This window comes from Manduca sexta, chromosome 19 (genome assembly GCF_014839805.1).
Source record: "Manduca sexta isolate Smith_Timp_Sample1 chromosome 19, JHU_Msex_v1.0, whole genome shotgun sequence".
NCBI classification, from domain to species: Eukaryota; Metazoa; Arthropoda; class Insecta; order Lepidoptera; family Sphingidae; genus Manduca; species Manduca sexta.
The window spans coordinates 1517526-1536474 of record NC_051133.1 but is presented as its reverse complement, the minus strand read 5'-3'; the positions used below and the strand labels follow the sequence as shown (position 1 = coordinate 1536474).

The 18949-nt window shown below is 35.0% G+C and overlaps 2 protein-coding genes across 2 annotated transcripts; both read left to right on the top strand.

The window, feature by feature from the left end:
• Window positions 1–2175: 2175 nt before the first annotated feature.
• On the top strand, window positions 2176–5461 carry LOC119189802 (para-nitrobenzyl esterase-like). The gene is made up of 3 exons (XM_037440417.1): window positions 2176–2362; window positions 3167–4482; window positions 5055–5461. The coding sequence occupies exons 1-3, from the start codon at window positions 2234–2236 to the stop codon at window positions 5242–5244; spliced, it is 1635 nt and encodes a 544-aa protein (XP_037296314.1). The 5' UTR covers window positions 2176–2233; the 3' UTR covers window positions 5245–5461.
• Window positions 5462–8283: 2822 nt separating this feature from the next.
• LOC119189757 (juvenile hormone esterase-like) lies at window positions 8284–11229 on the top strand. Its single transcript, XM_037440294.1, has 3 exons — window positions 8284–8593; window positions 8980–10295; window positions 10706–11229. Exons 1-3 carry the CDS (start codon window positions 8465–8467, stop codon window positions 10935–10937), a joined length of 1677 nt encoding a protein of 558 aa, XP_037296191.1. The 5' UTR covers window positions 8284–8464; the 3' UTR covers window positions 10938–11229.
• Window positions 11230–18949: the final 7720 nt, after the last annotated feature.

The window sequence follows — 18949 nt, the reverse complement described above, 5'->3', positions numbered from 1 at the left end:
AAATATTAAATTAGTATAATAATTTAATATTTGTAATATTAATTAAAAATAATTTCACATTTATTCCTTAATAAGAATAAATTTCACATTTATTCACATTTATTCCTTAATAGGAATAAATGTGAAATTATTATTTTAGATACCTATACAATTTCAATTTCTAAAATGTTTTTGGTATTGCTATATCATCCACAAGTCATTTAGCCCTTTGTGATAAAATTATATAGACTATTTTTAATTGATGTTATTTATCTTCATTCTCGGTTTTTCTTATAATTTATTTTTCAAGTCAAATTTTCCAACCTAAACGTTTAAATGTTCTCAAATTAAAATAAAAACTCAACATGCCACATATTTACTCGGTGGACAATGGTGTTGGTTATGTAGTCATTAGGTATTACATAATTGTTCGGTACCCCAAATTAAAAAAATTAGAAAAATACAGTACAGTACAAGCAACTTGCTGTCAACTTGTTGCACCAAACACACACGGCACAAAATGTCGGCAACAGAACACTGACCTACTAAACGCTTGGATTTACTTCAATAATATCGAACTAATCTTTTTTGATTACCTTAACAATTTATTTGCATCATCTGTCAGTTGGATAATAATATTGTATGAAAACGAAACCCCTGGGGCCATAGCCTATATACCCTGTCATTACACTAATTACTCTATTATCTACATCATAAAGATAAATTTATATTTTAATTATAAGTGATAAATTTTATAACTATAACAAAGTACTTGATTCATAGTGTATTTGATGAGCAAACGTGTACCTACTACTACTTAAAACCGTAGTGGCTTTGAAAGGCAAAGTAAAAATACATGGTATAACTATAAAATACTGTTAAGTATGATTGATTAATATTCTACGAGATACTATTACAAATCATGTAATCATATCCTTCGTATTTCAATACAATTTGGAAAAGGAAGAAGGTATAAAAAATAGGAAATCTCCCACTCAAAGCGCAACATCAAGCTATCACGTTGGCTTTTTAAGATACAGTGGCAGTATCATTACCGAGCAGGGGCTTTATTCTCTATCCCGCACGTTATTTTAACAGTGCGTAACAAGCACGTAACACAACGCATCATGTTTAGGACTATAGAAATTTGGTTTACAGAATACCATTCCACGCACATTTCTCGAAGATAACATGACACGGCCGCGTTACGCGTTTACACTATCATATAGAATAAGGGCCCTGACCACTAAAGTACAATCAAACGAAGCGAGTTCCTTGCAGCATGTTTAAGCAGATCTCGCCTAATAAAGCGGATAAGAATTGCCTCGCCATTATATTATATGCACCTTCTTAAATTATTTTGCAAGAATCGCAGATACGTGAAGAGAAAATTGCTCAGTGTAAAACTAGAATAATTATGTCGTCAAAATAAACAAAATTGCGAATTTTGCTTACTTGGACACATATTAACAATTTGACAAGTTAAGAAGTTGACCTTCATCGCACACGTAAACGCGGTATGCGCACGAGCCTCATTCGTGATGAGTCAATTACATTGGCTCATAAATAAAAATAGTTAAAATAAAATATAATGCTTTATTCATCACGTAGGCGAACATAGTTGCACTTATGAGAAATCAAGTATACATGAGAATATTTAATTATTAGTTGTTTTTATTTTTAATCAAAAATACTTCAGAACCTAAAACTATATGAATTTATATGAAATCAAGAATTATATGAATTTATGTGAACTCATATCGTTTTTCTGAAACTCCACAAAGTGGTATTCGATTTTTTTACTCAATATCAACTCAGAGTCTAGAAATGTGCCCGGTAAATTGCAATAGGCTCACCCCTAAATCATGAAACTTAGCATAGCTGTCGAAATTAAACGGGGATGTTCAGGCATCCTGAATTCTTACTTAAAAACAAAGTTCAACAGCGATCTCTGTTTTCATGTCGATTTTCTGGAAATCTTTGGCATTACCACGGTCGAGCCGGCCCTTTCACCTTTTAGATAAGTATATCTATACCACAAATCAACCATTTATTATATCATGTTACCAGATAATTCGTCAAGTATCAACGACAAGGTAAAGTCAATATTTATTTCTCAATATTTCTTCCATATCAGCCTATATCTTATCAAAATTGCGCGGTATTAAGAATAAATTCGAAACATGAGAACAGTACACGCATTTCGTGTCACAGATCATTTGTGATACTCGTCGGGAGGCAAATCGCACTAATAATGACACAAGTGAAAGTAACTGAGGGTGTGCTGGAGGGAGAGTTAGTGGAGAATCTATACGGAGGAAGTTACTACAGCTTTAAAGGAATACCGTTCGCCGAACCGCCCGTTGGAAGACTTAGGTTTAAGGTAATATTATGTTTTCATAAATTAGAGACATATATTTATTTAAAAATGAATTTCTATTTCGCTTGGTCATGGCATCACGCGTGAATGGACGGAACAATTTCACTAATTCTTTTCGTTGTGTTAATTATTGTCAGAAGAAGGTTCGTATAAACAAAAAAATGAAGGAAGGTGAGCGGAATATAATAAAATTTCAGAAAACTTAACGACTATTTTCGCCCTTTTAACAAATTGCGCGTGTGATCAATATGAATTTAGGAGACCGATGTGTTTTCTTATTATTTTTGGATAAATAAAAATATGTATATTTAATTCTTTTGTATGTCACTGAACACATGCAGTCTTACTTATAAAAATATCGCAAAGCTATGCTTAATTAAAACACAAATTTACTCGATCAGCTGTAAATCAAAACCCGCCATCTTGGCTCTTAACAAGGTTTAAAATAGGAACCGGGGATGTTTTTGATAGCCATTTAAGCAATTCTTAATCACCTCTTAACGCTAAAACAAGTTTATATGTAAGACTGTTCATACACGGTTATGTCATTGAACTCCTCCTCAACCCTTGGACAGATATTGTGGATTTTTTTTATGTGATCAAGGGGGTCTTTGAATAATTTAGATTTACAATTGCCTCAAATAGGCTGTACTCGGGACCTAAAACTTAATCTCCTTTTTAGGGCAGAACACCGTTTGTCGGAGCCGCTAGTAACTTTTTATTATGAACCGACTCCAAAGAGGGAACCGTTTATCTGTTCATTCATACAAAAAAAAAATAAGATCCTGTTTAAATGTTTGTTTCCAGGCACCCCAACCACCAAAAGCATGGGAAGGAGTGCGATCTGCAAAAGAATTCGGCCCATTCTCCTATCAGGTCGATTGGTGGTCGCCAACGCCCATAGGCAGCGAGGACTGCTTGTACCTCAACGTCTACACGCCAGACATAAAGCCCAAAAAACTCCTGCCAGTCATGTTCTGGGTGCACGGAGGAGGTTTCGTAAGCGGCAGTAGCGATAAATACGGCCCGCAACTATTAGTCAGGAAAGATGTTATAGTAGTAACAATCAATTACAGGCTGGAGATCTTGGGATTCCTTTGTTTAGATACTGAAGACATACCTGGAAATGCTGGCATGAAAGATCAAGTGGCAGCCCTACGATGGGTTAATAAAAATATTAAGAATTTTGGTGGTGACCCCGATAATATTACTATCTTTGGTGAAAGCGCAGGCGGTGCCAGTATCGGATGGCTTTTAGTGTCACCAATGACGAAAGGCCTCTTCAAACAAGCTATAACTCAAAGTGGAACTTCTACGTGCTCTTGGTCTCAATCTTTCGAGCCACGAGAACGCGCTCTAGCATTGGCGCGTAAATTGGGTTGTTATTCTGAAGATGATAAAGAACTCCATGATTTTTTTATATCCCTACCTTTTGAGTCGCTCGTTTCTACACAAACTCGTTTAACACTTGCTGAAGAAACAAAAAATATTTACGAACCAGTCTTCATTGTTGTCAATGAGAAGAAATTCGGTGATAACGAAAGATTCTTTTACGGCGATATTTATAGTTCTGTAGCTAATGGTGTTCATGAGGGAGTTACTGTTATGACAGGGTATACAGAGGACGAAGGGATACTGAACATGGCACTCGGCATACCCGTACAGGATAAAATTGATCTAATCAACCGATTCCATGACTACCTTGTCCCAAAACCAATAGCAATTAACAACCTCATCAGTGATCAGATACAGGCAGGAAAAATGATCAAGGAATATTATTTTAAAGGGAAAGTAAATATTGAAGACTGGGAACAATTGGTAAAATATTATTCTTTAGAAGTATTTGTATATGCCACTATTCAGTTTGCAAAATTGTGTGCAAATGCGAAGAAAAATAAGGTCTATTTATATAAATTCACTTGCAAATCTGAGAGGAATGTTTTCGGACATGTGATGGGTATGGGTGAACTGATCAAGGATAAACAAGTGGTGTGTCACGCAGATGACGTCTATTATTTATTTGAAACTAGCCGTACGGAGAATATAAAAACAGAAATAGGCTCGAAAACATTCGAAATGATTGAGAATGCGACGAAGATTTGGACAGACTTCGCTAAATATGGGTGAGTTTAAAATATTTAACACATCATCTAAAGCGGAAAATAATAAACTAAATAAGTTAAACTCCAATTTTTATTGATATGTTCAAACATTTATGTTACTTTTTCTTTAAATTGCCTACTTTAGCTTCAACTAGTCTTTTGCTGAACTGAATTTCAAAATTGAGCAAATTTTATCATTGACGAACATATCAGCCTGTGTATATGTAGTTCAAACAGGCCGGAACAATTGTATCGACTGACTGGTAATCAAGTCTCGTGAATCGACATTCTATTGGACCCCACTCCACTTACCATCGAGTACAGTAGGGTCACTCTGCCGTGCCAATAAAAAAAACATATTTTTCCTTTAACAAATTTTACGAGTAATTCTATCACATAGATTGAAAAAGACATATTGACAATAGACTTACATCTTAAGCTGTTGGGGATCTCAAAATCCCTATCTTATCGTAGATTACAAATGACACGTGAATTAGTTTACCCTGAGAGTTTAGCACTTGCCAACCTTTCCTATTCTGTTTTATTTTAATTTATGCTACTACAGATCCTGACAAGCTATATCTTCTTCCCAGGAACCCGACCCCTGATGACAGCTTCGGAGTAGAATGGAAACCTTACAGCTTGGAGAACCAGGATTATCTAGAGATCGGAAACGAGATAGTAGCTGGCGCAGAACCCGATAAAGAAGAAGTAGAATTCTGGGAAAACCTTTACAAAAAATTCGCCCCTGCATTTGTTCATTCCTCATATATTTCAAAATGAATAGCGCAATGTTTAAAGTAAATTACTATGTGTAATAAATTTAATAACGACAATGTAAAATTTGCTTAACCTTGTTATCTTTAGTGAAAAATAACAACAAGCAGATCATAAATAAGGAAAAGTAAAATACTTCTCAATCGAGGTTAAATTTTAAGCATTTAAACTTGTTCCAAACTTTGCATTGTTTCCTTCCAATTATAATTATTTACAAATGGACTATATTAAATTTCACATCACTATCCAAGCAAGCATAACCTTTCCTGTACCAGGGGCCTTATTCTCTATCCCGCATGTTATTTTAACAGTGCGTAACGAGCACGTAACACAACGCATCATGTTTAGTACTATAGAAATTTGGCTTACTAAAAAAAAAATAAAAAAATTCACGTCGAATTGATAACCTCCTCCTTTTTTTTGAAGTCGGTTAAAAATAATATTCCACGCACATTTCTCGAAGATAACATGACATGGCCGCGTTACGCGTTTACACTATCATACAGAATAAGGGCCCCGTAGTACATCAAAACAAGACAGCAGTCAATACCAACGCTTGCTCTCTACACATCTGGTTATTCATGATGCTCATAATAAACGTATTTATAATTATCCTTAATGTCTTTATTATCTCTAAAAATTTGCACTGTCAACTATCCGTATTAATTATACTATACTAACTTTTGCTCGCAGCTCCGCCCGCGTAAAGGAGTTTTCTGGGATAACAGTCCCACTATATATTTTCCCGGGATAGTAGCCTATAATTTTCCCAGGGCCTTAATCTATCTCCATTCCAAATTTCTTTTTGTTATACTACATTTTATGTCACGTCCCGTTCCTGTGGGAACAGGATAAAAAGTATCCTATGTCCGTCTCCTGGTCCTAAGCTACCTCCTTACTCATTTTCAGCCAAATCAGTTCAGCCGTTCTTGAGTTATAAATAGTGTAACTAACACAACTTTCTTTTATATATATATATATATATATATTACAAAATGAAAATACATTATCAACATGTCTATTAAAGGCACGTTCCATTTCTTTTATTCTGTGACCTATTTGTGAGATGGAGCGTTTCTGTGATAAAGTAAAACAATGTTTATTATTATATACATTTAGTTCGTTTGTTCTAGCGCCTATTCTAAACCATGGAATACGAGCTTAGTTTAAGTATAATAAAATCTTTATTTAATGAATAAGTATAGAGGCTATTAATCTACAAGATTATGCCAGCCTCATTGTCTAATACTAATTTAACAGAAAAGGAAACATTTTATGTCCTCAGCCTGCTTACAAATTTATATATTTTAACAGCATCTTCACTACAAGGTATAGCCAAGATTGTTTAGACCACACCCAATTCTAAAATATTAACTTTTTTTAAATCCTCTACTACGCCTTTCTGTTTGATATCGGACACATTCCAATAACAAGTAGTAAACATCCTCTACAGATCCACATAGATCACAATTGGGGTAGTAACCCCGTAGTTTTCTTCATGTGGTATGTGTGTTTAAGCATAATATAAAATAGAATTTATTTATTTCTACCGTACGTCTAATTGATTAGGCAACTAAAACTATTAACTCTATAAAAAGGTTATATCTCGTCTCCACAATTTGTGCTGTTTCACGTTCAATAAGTTTATTGCCTTTGCATGACGCCTTAGAAAGAAAACTTATTAAGTATTCATTGATTAGAAATGTTTGTAAATTTACTAAATTGCTTCCTGATAACAATAAAAGCTACAAGTCGAAAATATTATACCAAAACTTCTCAGCACCACCATGAGTCAATTGCGTCCAATAAATACTGGAGTTGGGTAGGTTAAAGAAGAAGATACGACCGAATAATTTTACAGTAAACCGATGCAACGGCTTGTGTTAGACGCTTAACTGGAACACGTCATAAATGATTTCTTATGTTTACGCGAATGTTAGACATTGAAATTAAACTAATTTTCGGATTCTATCGCGGTTTTAGTATTTGTTTATTTTCTCCCGACGTTTCGAAGACTTTGCAGTCCCCCCCGTGACCATGAAGGCTGCAAAGTTTTCGAAACGTCGGGAAAAAATAAATAATACTAAAACCGCGATAGAATCCGAAAATTAGTTTAATTTCAACACGTCATTAACATAAAAACCGTACTGAATACTCATTATGATAAGTTATTTTAAATTAAAAGAAAATACTTCTTTATTTCGCAACACTAGCGATAGGTATAGTTAAAACAATATAATTATAGTTGCATTTCAGAAGGTTTTAGGTCGTATTCGATGATAGATAAATTATGAAAAGAAAAATTAAGTATGGGCTGAATGTGATAAGTCACATGATCCTCTGAAGAAGACATCCTCTTTTTAGGATAAAATTTGAGACGTCCTTATCAGTCTAATATAAACTCTTATGCACTACCCCAACTGGGCACGGGCCTTCTCTATTGCGCTGATACTTTAGTTTTTCCACGCTAGTGTATTAGTGCTTGGTAATTTTTAGTTTAGCGGAAATATTGACAGTGTGGTTTCGATATCTAAGATGGACAGGAAATCGTAATGTTTATATTAACATTATAAATGTGAAAGTTAGTGAAAATGTTTGGACGTTTTTAAAAATTAACGCAAAAATCGCTAAACGATTTTAGGTGAAACAATCACCCATATAAATGGGTAAGCATATCAGGCACAGCCAACCTTGTTTGACAAAGGACATGTCATAACACCGAAGAAATACCAAAGGAACTTCATTCCAAAATGCACAAGTTAGTAATAAAACTCATCTCTGGAAATGCTTAGCGTTTATATTTTTTTTGTTTATCAAAATCCATTCCATGTTGAATCTACATTTCAGTCAACGGTTTGCGCGTTTATTTCTAAGAAACATCTAAACTTATAAATATCTTCACAAGCTTTCGCATTTATAATAGGAAAAAATAAATTATATAACAAAACATCCACATACCTATATAAAAAAAAATTAGGCAGCCCTAACACACACCAAAGAATAATTACAAATAATACACGGGTCAGTAAGAGCCCACCTGTCAACCATGACGAATCATTATTAACAACCGAAATCATGTTTACTTTAAAAGCAAAATTAGCATAATTTAAACGACGAGACAATATAACAAAAAGAGCTGTGAACACTCCGTTCAGTTATGATTATCTGGTATACGAGTGTGGTAGTGAGAAAATTGTTGTTAAAAAAATCAAAGTGATTTTTTATTATGGTTCAAGTGACAGTAAGTGAGGGTACTTTAGAGGGACAAATTGTGGAGAACGAGTACGGAGGGAGTTACTGCAGCTTCAAAGGAATACCGTACGCGGAGCCGCCCGTAGGATATTTGAGATTCAAGGTAATATTTCCTTTTGAAATACAAGCTTTTGGGGCACCTTTTATAAATATTAGATAATATTTCTGATTATGTAGAGGAAACGGTCAATAACCTTGGTAGTCTATACAATATATACATTCAAATGTACCTTCGTTGGTCACCCCTTCACTTATGAACATCTAAACCGATTTCATTTTTTATTTTTTTGGTTTTATTATAGTTGGTAGAAAATTCTTACGGAATGTAAAATTAATTTTATCTAATTGGCAGAAAATTTCAAAATTTTATAAAACTAACTATTCACGCGTTTGATAAATATGAATTTAGCAGACAGCTGTTCTTTTCTATTTTTGGATAAATATATATTATATAATTACATACTCATATTATATACTCTTACTCGTCAGGCACCGGAACCACCACTACCCTACGAAGGAATTCGCAGCGCCAAAGAATTTGGGAATGTATCCTACCAAGGAACCAAAAACGGCGGGTGGCGAGGGAGTGAAGACTGTTTATATCTGAACGTGTACACACCGAGCATCGAACCTCATAAGCAGTGGCCCATAATGTTTTGGATTCATGGCGGGTCATTCAAAGAAGGAAGTGGCAACGACTACTTATTTGCTCCTGAATTCCTCGTCCGACACGGTATAATATTAGTCACTTTTAACTACCGCTTGGGACCTCTGGGCTTCCTCTGTCTCCACACTGAAGATATACCAGGCAACGCCGCGATGAAAGACCAGGTTGCTGCACTCAGATGGGTAAAAAGAAATATCCGCAGCTTTGGAGGGAATCCAGATAATATTACCATATTCGGCAACAGTGCTGGCGCGGCTTGCGTGTGCCTTCACGTCATCTCCCCGATGACAAAAAATCTCTTCAAAAGAGCAATAGCTATCAGCGGATGCGCAACTAACTGGTGGACTTACACTTATGATCCGATTGAAAAAGCATTTGCGCTGGCCGAATCTCTAGGGTTTCGTTCGAAGGACGTCGAGGAACTATGCAAATTCTTCAAAGAACTCCCTGTTGAGACTCTAGCTGATGTTAACTTACCATCTAATATAGGAAACAACGCCAGTCGTACAAATATTTTTAATAATATACATTTTGCAGTGGTTAGTGAACAAAGCTTTGGTAATAATGAAGTCTATTTCGAAGGAAACATAAACGATGTACGGACCTACAATATCCACAAAGGAGTTGAAGTTATGATTGGTTACAATGCTGATGAAGGAGTGATTGTGGTTCCCAAAGTAAATGAATACGATGAACTTGTCGACGACATCAATGGAAACCTTGAATTATTGATACCAACACCACTATACAAACATTGTTCAATAAACCAACAAAATGAAATTGGAATGAAGATAAAGAAATATTATTTCAAAAACGACCGCTTAACTCGAGAAAGTTGGGAGCAACTGGCCAAATATTTTAGTATGGAAACATTTGTGTACGATATCATGCAGTGGATCCAATTTACCTGTGCAGAAAAAATGTATTTGTACAAATTCTCTTGTATATCTGAGAGAAATATTATGTCCACAAGACACGGATTGTTCAGCTCAACTAGAAATAAGGAAGTAGTGGTCCATGCGGATGAGTTGGGATATATTTTCAACGCTAAAGTTATGGATAAAGTCGACAAGCACTCTGATGTATATCGAATGATCGACAATGTTACGACGCTTTTCACAAATTTTGCGAAATACGGGTGAGTACTTCGCCTAAAATTAGGTCATTTGATGACCATCTTACTTAATATCTTTTTACCACTAGTTCATACATGAAAAAAGATCATAGCGTATTAAACTACCTTATCTTTATAATATATAAAAGACTAGAGTGACTAGATGACTGCCTGATCAATCAACGCACAGCCAAAACCGCCAAGAGTAGAAACATGTAATTTTGTATAAAACTTCCTTAAATAATTCAAGTGAACGCTAAAAAGGATTTTTGCAAATTGCTTCCATAAGAGTTTAAAATAGGCTATAAACGTATGTGACGTTATCGCCGGCGGAATCGCGAGCGAAATCTAGTGACTTTATAAGTATGTATAATCAGACTTTAATGAACAGCCGTCGCAACACACATATAAAAATAATATGATATTTTTTTTAGGAATCCCACGCCCGACACTTCCTTAGGTGTAACGTGGTTGCCATACAAACTGAACGAACAAAACTATCTAGACATCGGCAACCAATTAACATCTAAAATAGAACCGGACTACGAAGAAATTAAATTCTGGAACGAAATTTACAGACAATATGCTACAAAATATATTAAAATGCCGGAGGTATGGCATACGATTCCACGGGAAGAGCGCCACATTAAAGAAAGAATACTATAGATTTTTCATTTTAGCATAAGTATAGATATTGAAAATGCTCAGAAAGTTCTAGATTTTTTTATACAGACATGATAAAGAGACTCCACTGTACCTAATAGAAAGTCGAGCGGCTTCCAGAGTATCGCCATCGTGTACGGCAATCGATATGTGGGCGGATACGTGATAGTAACTTGCTTTAATTCATTCCAAAGATATATGGGCCTATAATAATTATTATAAGCGGCGGTAGCCTAGTTGGGCGTGGAACGGACTGCCGAGACGAATGTCCGCAGGTTCAAACCCCAAGGGTACACACTACACAGCTCTGACTTTTCCAAAAATTATGTATGTATCATTAACGGTGAAAGAAAATATCATGAGCAAAACCTGCATACCTTAGAAATTCTCTATAGGAATTTTGAGTGTGTGTGCAGTCTACCAATCCGCACTAGGCCAGCGTGGTGGATTAGGTTTAATCCCTCTCAGTAGTAGAGGAGCCTCCTGCCCAGCAGTGGGTACAGTATAATAATACAGGGCGGGTATTAAGGCAAGTAACTATTTTCACGATCCTCAGTAATGAGGGGCCGACTGAAGAGAGAGAGACATAGCTAATCGTCTAATTGTACCCCTAGTACGAATTTTTATCTTATACTTTCCTTTAAGTAATGTGTTTGAACATTTGAACAGCGCTCCAGTGAGCGTAATTGGAACTTAAACATGGCAGCATGAATATTACGCTCGTGTAAACTTCGAATGCTAAATTGTGCAAACACAGAAGTGTGTTTCAGAAACCTTAATGTATTGATGTTGGCAGCACGAATCTCTTTTTTGACGTATCGTGTAACACCCTTGACCTTATTATATTGTGAATGTACACTCATAACACGCCCGTGCTACGTTATCTTTGTGAAATTAGCATGGAATTTTATTATGTATGCCAATTTCTATCGTGTTAAACGCGATGCAATGCGTTACGTGCTTGTCACACACTGTCAAAATAACCCGTGTCATATAGAATAAGGCCCACGTAGAGAAACATTTAAACGTTGACTCACTCGATACGAATACTTGTCGTTATTATTATTCGTGCTAGGGGTACGGATAAAAGTGATTTCCGTCACACACAAATTATATTATAATATCAAACTGAAGTGATTTTTTGTTTTTGATTTTCATTTTAAGGGCTTATCTTTAGACGTAACCTACCTGCCTAGGTGCAATTACTACTCTTTTCAAGACTCAATTTTTCTATATTATTCGGGTTAAGAAAATAGTAATTCATTGGTCATACTATTTACTGGCGCTTGTAACGCTTATCACTAGACAATCAACTTGTTTTGAATTCGCTTTTATAATCATATATAAAACTAAATGCTTGAGGGTTCAATTTAAGGTTTAAAAATCAAAAAGGTGTAGACGAGTATGTGGTTTCATTTAGTAATGCAATGTCAAAATGACCTTGAATAACAATGTAATAATTTACAGTTGCTGTAACAATATTATAATGACAATGAGTAACAGAGTCAGCACGATTTAAGCATAACACATACATTTGTATACATTGTGGAACACGTGGCGTCGTAATTTTATAATTAGCAACATAATTATTCATAATATTCTAGTACTCTATTCGGAACAAGAGTTGTTTAATGAAAATGTGTATTCATGCTACAATTTTGAATTCGCAATTCAATTGCTATCTTGCAAATTGGAAATACAAAATGTCATCGTGTAATTTTTCACGATTAAATTGCATATTGATGACACAGATGCGCTGTTGTGTTGCACATTGAACTAAATATATAATTTCTAGGTCAGAGACCCGTCAGATGTCACAACAGTTTTTCCGAACAAACTATAATATAACCCGGTTGATCTGGAGCAGTCTCGTAGTGGAAGTGTAGATATTTTGTTTAAAACGGGCACTATGCCTGATGCAAAATGGAATGGGGTCCAATAAAATGTCGACTGACGAGAGACGATTACCTCTCGGCAATCGATACAATTATGCCGGCCTGTTGGAACCGGATGTACACAGGCTGGGTTTAACACCATGAGTACGATGGTCTCAATTCGAGCGGATATAAAATAAATCCAACCACCAACAAAAAGGATAGGTAACATCGTTCAAACCGGAACCATATGAGCTCCAAATTCCACAGAACCATAAATTTAAGGGCATAGACAAGTTATTTACCTTCACTTACGTGGTCTTTCAATGGTTTGTATTTTGCCATTTCGGTGAAGTGTCCAGTTTTGAACAAACGATCAAACCAAATACTTGCAATTCATACACACATTAGTCCAACTGTATAAAGTTATTAATATGAAAGCGTCAAGCATATAGATCTAACAATATATTTTTGTCGCTAAGCAATGTGATGCTTACCAATATGTAAAATATTACAACCATATTGATTATAATGCGATACGTAATTATTAAATGCCTGTCGCATTTCGGTTAATTTATCTATTATTAAAATATCAGGCGGCCTATTGGCATGTTCGGTACCATTAGACGATTAACTGGAAGAGGCAAACACTAAACTCTTCAACTAACTAACCGACGCCTATCAACAAAATGGAAGTTGCGAAGCTTGCTTTCCAGTACTCAAGCGTTTAATTGTTTTCATGGAAAATTTAATAACTCCGTCGAGAGACGAACCGCCCCGAATATTGGGAGGCAAGATTTCCCTCGGGAATTTATCCAGTTCCGATAACTATCGAGCTGGCGTTTCGCTAACAAACGCTCGGGGCCTTGTTTTAAATTTTAATAGCTATGAAGTATTTGCAGGCACTTGGCGTTTTCGCTGTTTAAAAATATTAATTTGGCATATCTTAACTAGATTGAAAATGTTATTTGTCTTACACTAGCTTACATCGGCTCGAGTGTAAAACTCTTGTATGAGTATATGGCTTACGTATGATGGGCTAAGGACAACATATTATCAAATCTAATATTCTATACTATTCCACAATGTTTCACATACATAATTTTAAAAAATCGTAAGCTATAATGTTATATAACAAGAACTATTAAATCAGTAAGATGCTTGAAGCATAATCTAAATAAAAAATAAGGCCCAAAATATATTTGCCGATATTTTTAATCTGTAACCAAGTGGCGTGGGAGCAACCCACTTAAACTTGGCCGCACCTACAACGGATATTACGTTCGTATTGAACGGTGACAACCCTAATGGCATTTCCGATACGCGAACCGCCGCTGTGAATACCCGCCGCAGAATTTTATATTTCAAATTGCGAAACTGAGGCAACTGTGACCTTAAAATATGCCAGTATCAAGCAATACACCGTGAGAATCGTGGCTTCCTCGAATTTATTATACTTTAGGTTCAAAAATCAGACAAGAGGCTTGCTCGTCTTGTCACTCGGTAGATTAAAAATAGTGAATGACACTAGGTTATTTTAAGCATTTTTATTCTTGAAATATCTGTATAAGTCACCAATTTGAATATACAGAATATGAGTAATAAGAATGGATTTTAAAAAAATCACCCGACTTCAACATAAAACAACAGAATAGGAATAAATTACAAACCGTTAAAATATCAAACGTATTTCACCCGGCTTAAGTCCAATAAACAAACCATGGCCGCGTACGTGTCCAGCGCGCTGTAGGGTTGTCGCGCGCACGATTTAATTAAATTTTTATCATCGCATCGAGTGGCTGAACGGAATATCGTGGAACATTTCTGGACGTTCCATTGTGAATGTACCCTATTTTTAAGGTTATTTTGCTGTCGTTGCTTGGGTATTTAACGTCGAGTGTGCAGATTTATCCGACTACGGCAAAGGAAGGTCTTGATATTTTTGTGTACTTACACCGAATCTTCACAATACATCCATCTGATTAAGTAACAAGTGTTTTTTTTGGGGTTTTAGAATTTGGTTTATGATGTGTATATGAATAAAGATGTTGTGTAGGGTAACCAAACTGGTCTTTATTGGGCAATTACCATGAGTACAGGGATGGATGAACTACCCTGACTCCTTTAACATATTTCTATACTACTACATTAGAATTATAGGTACGTATAATTTTACAAATTTTAATAACTGATCTATAAAATCATATCCTGTATAGGGAATATAATATTTGAGATGTTTTTCTTTTAAATTATTAGCCAAAACATATCGAGGGCCTCTTTTTCTTCACGAACGTTTTATCGCGTCATTGCTAAATAATAAGATCGATATTACAAAAGCCAAAGTTGCCTACTTGTTTTTCGCATCTGATTAAATATTAACAGTAACAACATAATTACAATAATGACGTTAATTAATTCGTCAAATGTATCATCACAGACATCAGTTTCAGGATACTGAAATAGTTTTTACAATACATTAAACAGTTATAATGTCAGCATAAGTAAACTAAAAGGATATCGTACATGAAGATTTCTACTAAGAACATGATCTAATAAAAAAAAGTGTTTTAACAAAACACGCCAAAGTGCACAACTTCTATGTACCGTAAATCAAATATTTCATTCGCTTACATCTATATCTATACTAACATGTAAAGTTAAAGAGTTTGTTTGTTTAATGATTTCTTATGTTTACGCGAATGTTAGACATTGAAATTAAACTAATTTTCCGGATTCTATCGCGGTTTTTTGTTTTTTATTTTTTTTTCCCGACGTTTCGAAGACTTTGCAGCCTTCATGGTCACGGGGGGGGGGGCAATTAGTTTAATTTCAGAATAGAATAGAATCCGGAAAATTAATTTAATTTCAGTTTGTTTGTTTGTTTGAACGCGCTAATCTCAGGAACTAATCTCAGCAAAATCTTTATCACGCGGGTGGAGCCGCGAACAGAAGCTATATAAAACGTAGTTAGCATGCATAATATAACAGTTATAAGATACTGAAATAATAAGTATTTTAATAATGAAATTATAGTGTAAGAATATTATTATCAAGTCCAATAAATTATATTATGTCTTATTGCGTCTTATTGCCCACTTATTGTTTTATTGACTAATTGCCAATGCTAATAGTAGGTTTATACATAAATAAAGGCGGACTTAATTTTATAGGCATCAAACATTGATTAATTACTTGTTAGCCATTTCAAAATCATGCTATTAGACACCACAAAAGCATCCTCAAGTAATAACAAAAAGGCATAAAAAGTTTATCCTCGAGATTATTACTGAAACATAATCAAAACTTATTAAAAAGTACATTAAAATAGCTAACAAAAAGCATGATTGCAATAAAAGAAAATGTCATAAGAAAAAATCCAATGTACAACTTAATTATTGTCGTTATAGAAACCGGAGTTAATTAAAAAGATATAACTCCAACGAAGCGCCATATCGTCTACAATTCAAAACATTGTTAAACTTATGAGTGGAATGAACAAGTTAATTTCACAGCAAAATGAGTTTATAAGTACTGAAATTTTATGAAATCCGTGGCGGTACCCGGTTTGGACCGAGAGACAACATTTTTATTCGTTTTCCTTACCTAGCCTGCCTGATAATAAAATCAAAATGATAAGATCCAAAAATACCCATTATATACTATGTAATTAATTTAAATGACAGATGCAATCATGAATCACTTCGAAAAAAAATCAACTAGTCTGCCTGATAATAAAATCAAAATGATAAGATCCAAAAATACTCATTATATACTATGTAATCAATTTAGATGAAAGGTGCAATCATGATTCACTTCGAAAAAAAAACCAACCAGTCTTCCTCATAATAAAATCAAAATGATAACATCCAAAAATACCCATTATACTATGTAATCAATTTAGATGACAGATGCAATCATGATTAACTTTGAAAAAAAAATAACTTCCCGCCACCAGTAATACACCTCGATCGATCACATCAAAGAAAAAAACATACCACAAGTCAGAAAGTACCTGCGGTATTCCGTGAAACGTCTACCTCAGCCAATATTTATTTAGGCCCGGGTAAATATAAGTTAAACTAGTGTACATAAGGGTAAGAAAACACCAAGCTCTGTCTCGCTAACAAAAACATGGGGATCCGTTCGCAAGTTTTCCCGATTCGATATTTGCCGACGCCATCAATGTGATGGTGTGCGGTTCTTGCAAAAAGAACTTTATTCTCTAGAATGTTTGATTAAAAATCGATCAATGTAGTAATAAGCTTTAACATTTCATGTCTCATATGGCGACCGCAGTGGAATACCAAACAATACTTTGTAATTCCAGGGGTTGGATGGTGTTTCTACTGTTTATGGGCGGTCGTATCGCTTACCATCACGCGAACGGCAAGCCCGTCTTAGTCAAAATAACATTGAACTTTTTTATATAAGTAAGTAAGACAACATAGACTCTCGCGTTATGTAAAGTGATATCACTGCTATAAAACAGTAACACTATTCAGAACTTTAAACCATGAAACACAGAATTCCATTACACCGCGTTCGTCACACTGAGACTTAAGAAATTAAGTCTTATAACGGCTAGTAATTAATTGACTAAAATATCCTTCGAACTGGAACACAAAATACATGCTCACTGCTGCTTGGCGGCAGAAATACACACTGCATTTGCACCAACCCAAACAGACTCTGGCATACGAGATACCCACCTAATAATGGAAATAATTATCACATTGTTAAAACTACGAGCAAGTACTAGTATAAATTTGTATGTAATCAAATCTATGCCGTGTATCATGTACCAGGACGTGAAACAATATCGAACAATAGAAGTTTCCTCCGCGTGTAACTTGTATAATGACGCTACACGCATTGCGCCGGTATACTCAAATCGATATGCATTGAATGCATTATTTACGAGAACACGTAGCATACTGCAAGCATAAATGCATGAGATATTTCCATATTCGATACGAGTATCTTATTTTTATATGCAAAAATGTTTTATTGATTAAAATATAGTGATGTCATAAAATTGGAAAATAATTCTATATGCCAGGTCTTTCGTATGCGGTACACGTACGGCTAAATAAATGTTTTGTAGCATTAATGCCAAAAGGCAGTGTGATTTCACTGTTGTTTTCTAGTTTGAAGGATATTGTAACCAGCGTAATTACTGGACATTTATATATATGTTTTGTACTTGCACAGTAAAGTGACCCCGCTGCACCTGATGGTAACTGGAGTGGGATCCAATAGAATATGGACTGACGAGAGATGATTAACCCTCGGGAATCGACACAATTACGCTGGCCTGTTGAAACCGGATATACACGGGCTTATCCCAGAACGTGACACACTTACATGGGCCTTTATGGCGGGTTTTCATACCTTGTGTACGCTGGTCGCTATCAAATATAAGATTATATATTCTACCACCAGCAAAAACAATTGAACCTCACTTCTTTTACAAGGGTTTTTAAACATTAAATGCGATGACATACAGTATGATATATACTGTGCAAAAGGAACCGAGCGACGTCATACCTACTAGATCCAGGAAAACAATTGATAAAAACATCTATTGACCTGTTTGCTTTATGCTTCGGAAGTTGGGGAGGCTCATAAAATACCCTACTAGGTGATTTCATTATTGTGCGAATAACATCGATTGATCAAACATTGGATGTTGGGCACCAATGTTGGAATAATTAATAGATATTTTCGTTGTTTTTCCTTCTAATAGATAACATTTAAATCACATTATTTGTTGGACACTAATAGTGTTGCAAAAATTAATTGCTAGGTTTGTTTCCCAAGACATGCTTATGAACTTATAGGTCATCGAAAGAGCATTAGATTGGATTTTTTTTCGTTAAACGTAGCGAAGTATCTACACATAATCCAACTGTATGTTATTATTTTTAATATCCACGATAAAAGGTATATTATTATGTCTCTTGTTTTGATGAGTCGCGAAATAACACTCGATATTGTGTCATGATGTGGATTGTTATTTATAGGAGAGCCGACAAACAAGCAATTGTATCACCTGATAAGTGATCTATGCCCAAAAATATCCACGAATCATGGACACTGGCCTAAAGCGAGGTTTAAATTAGGTAGGAAACAGCAGTCGAT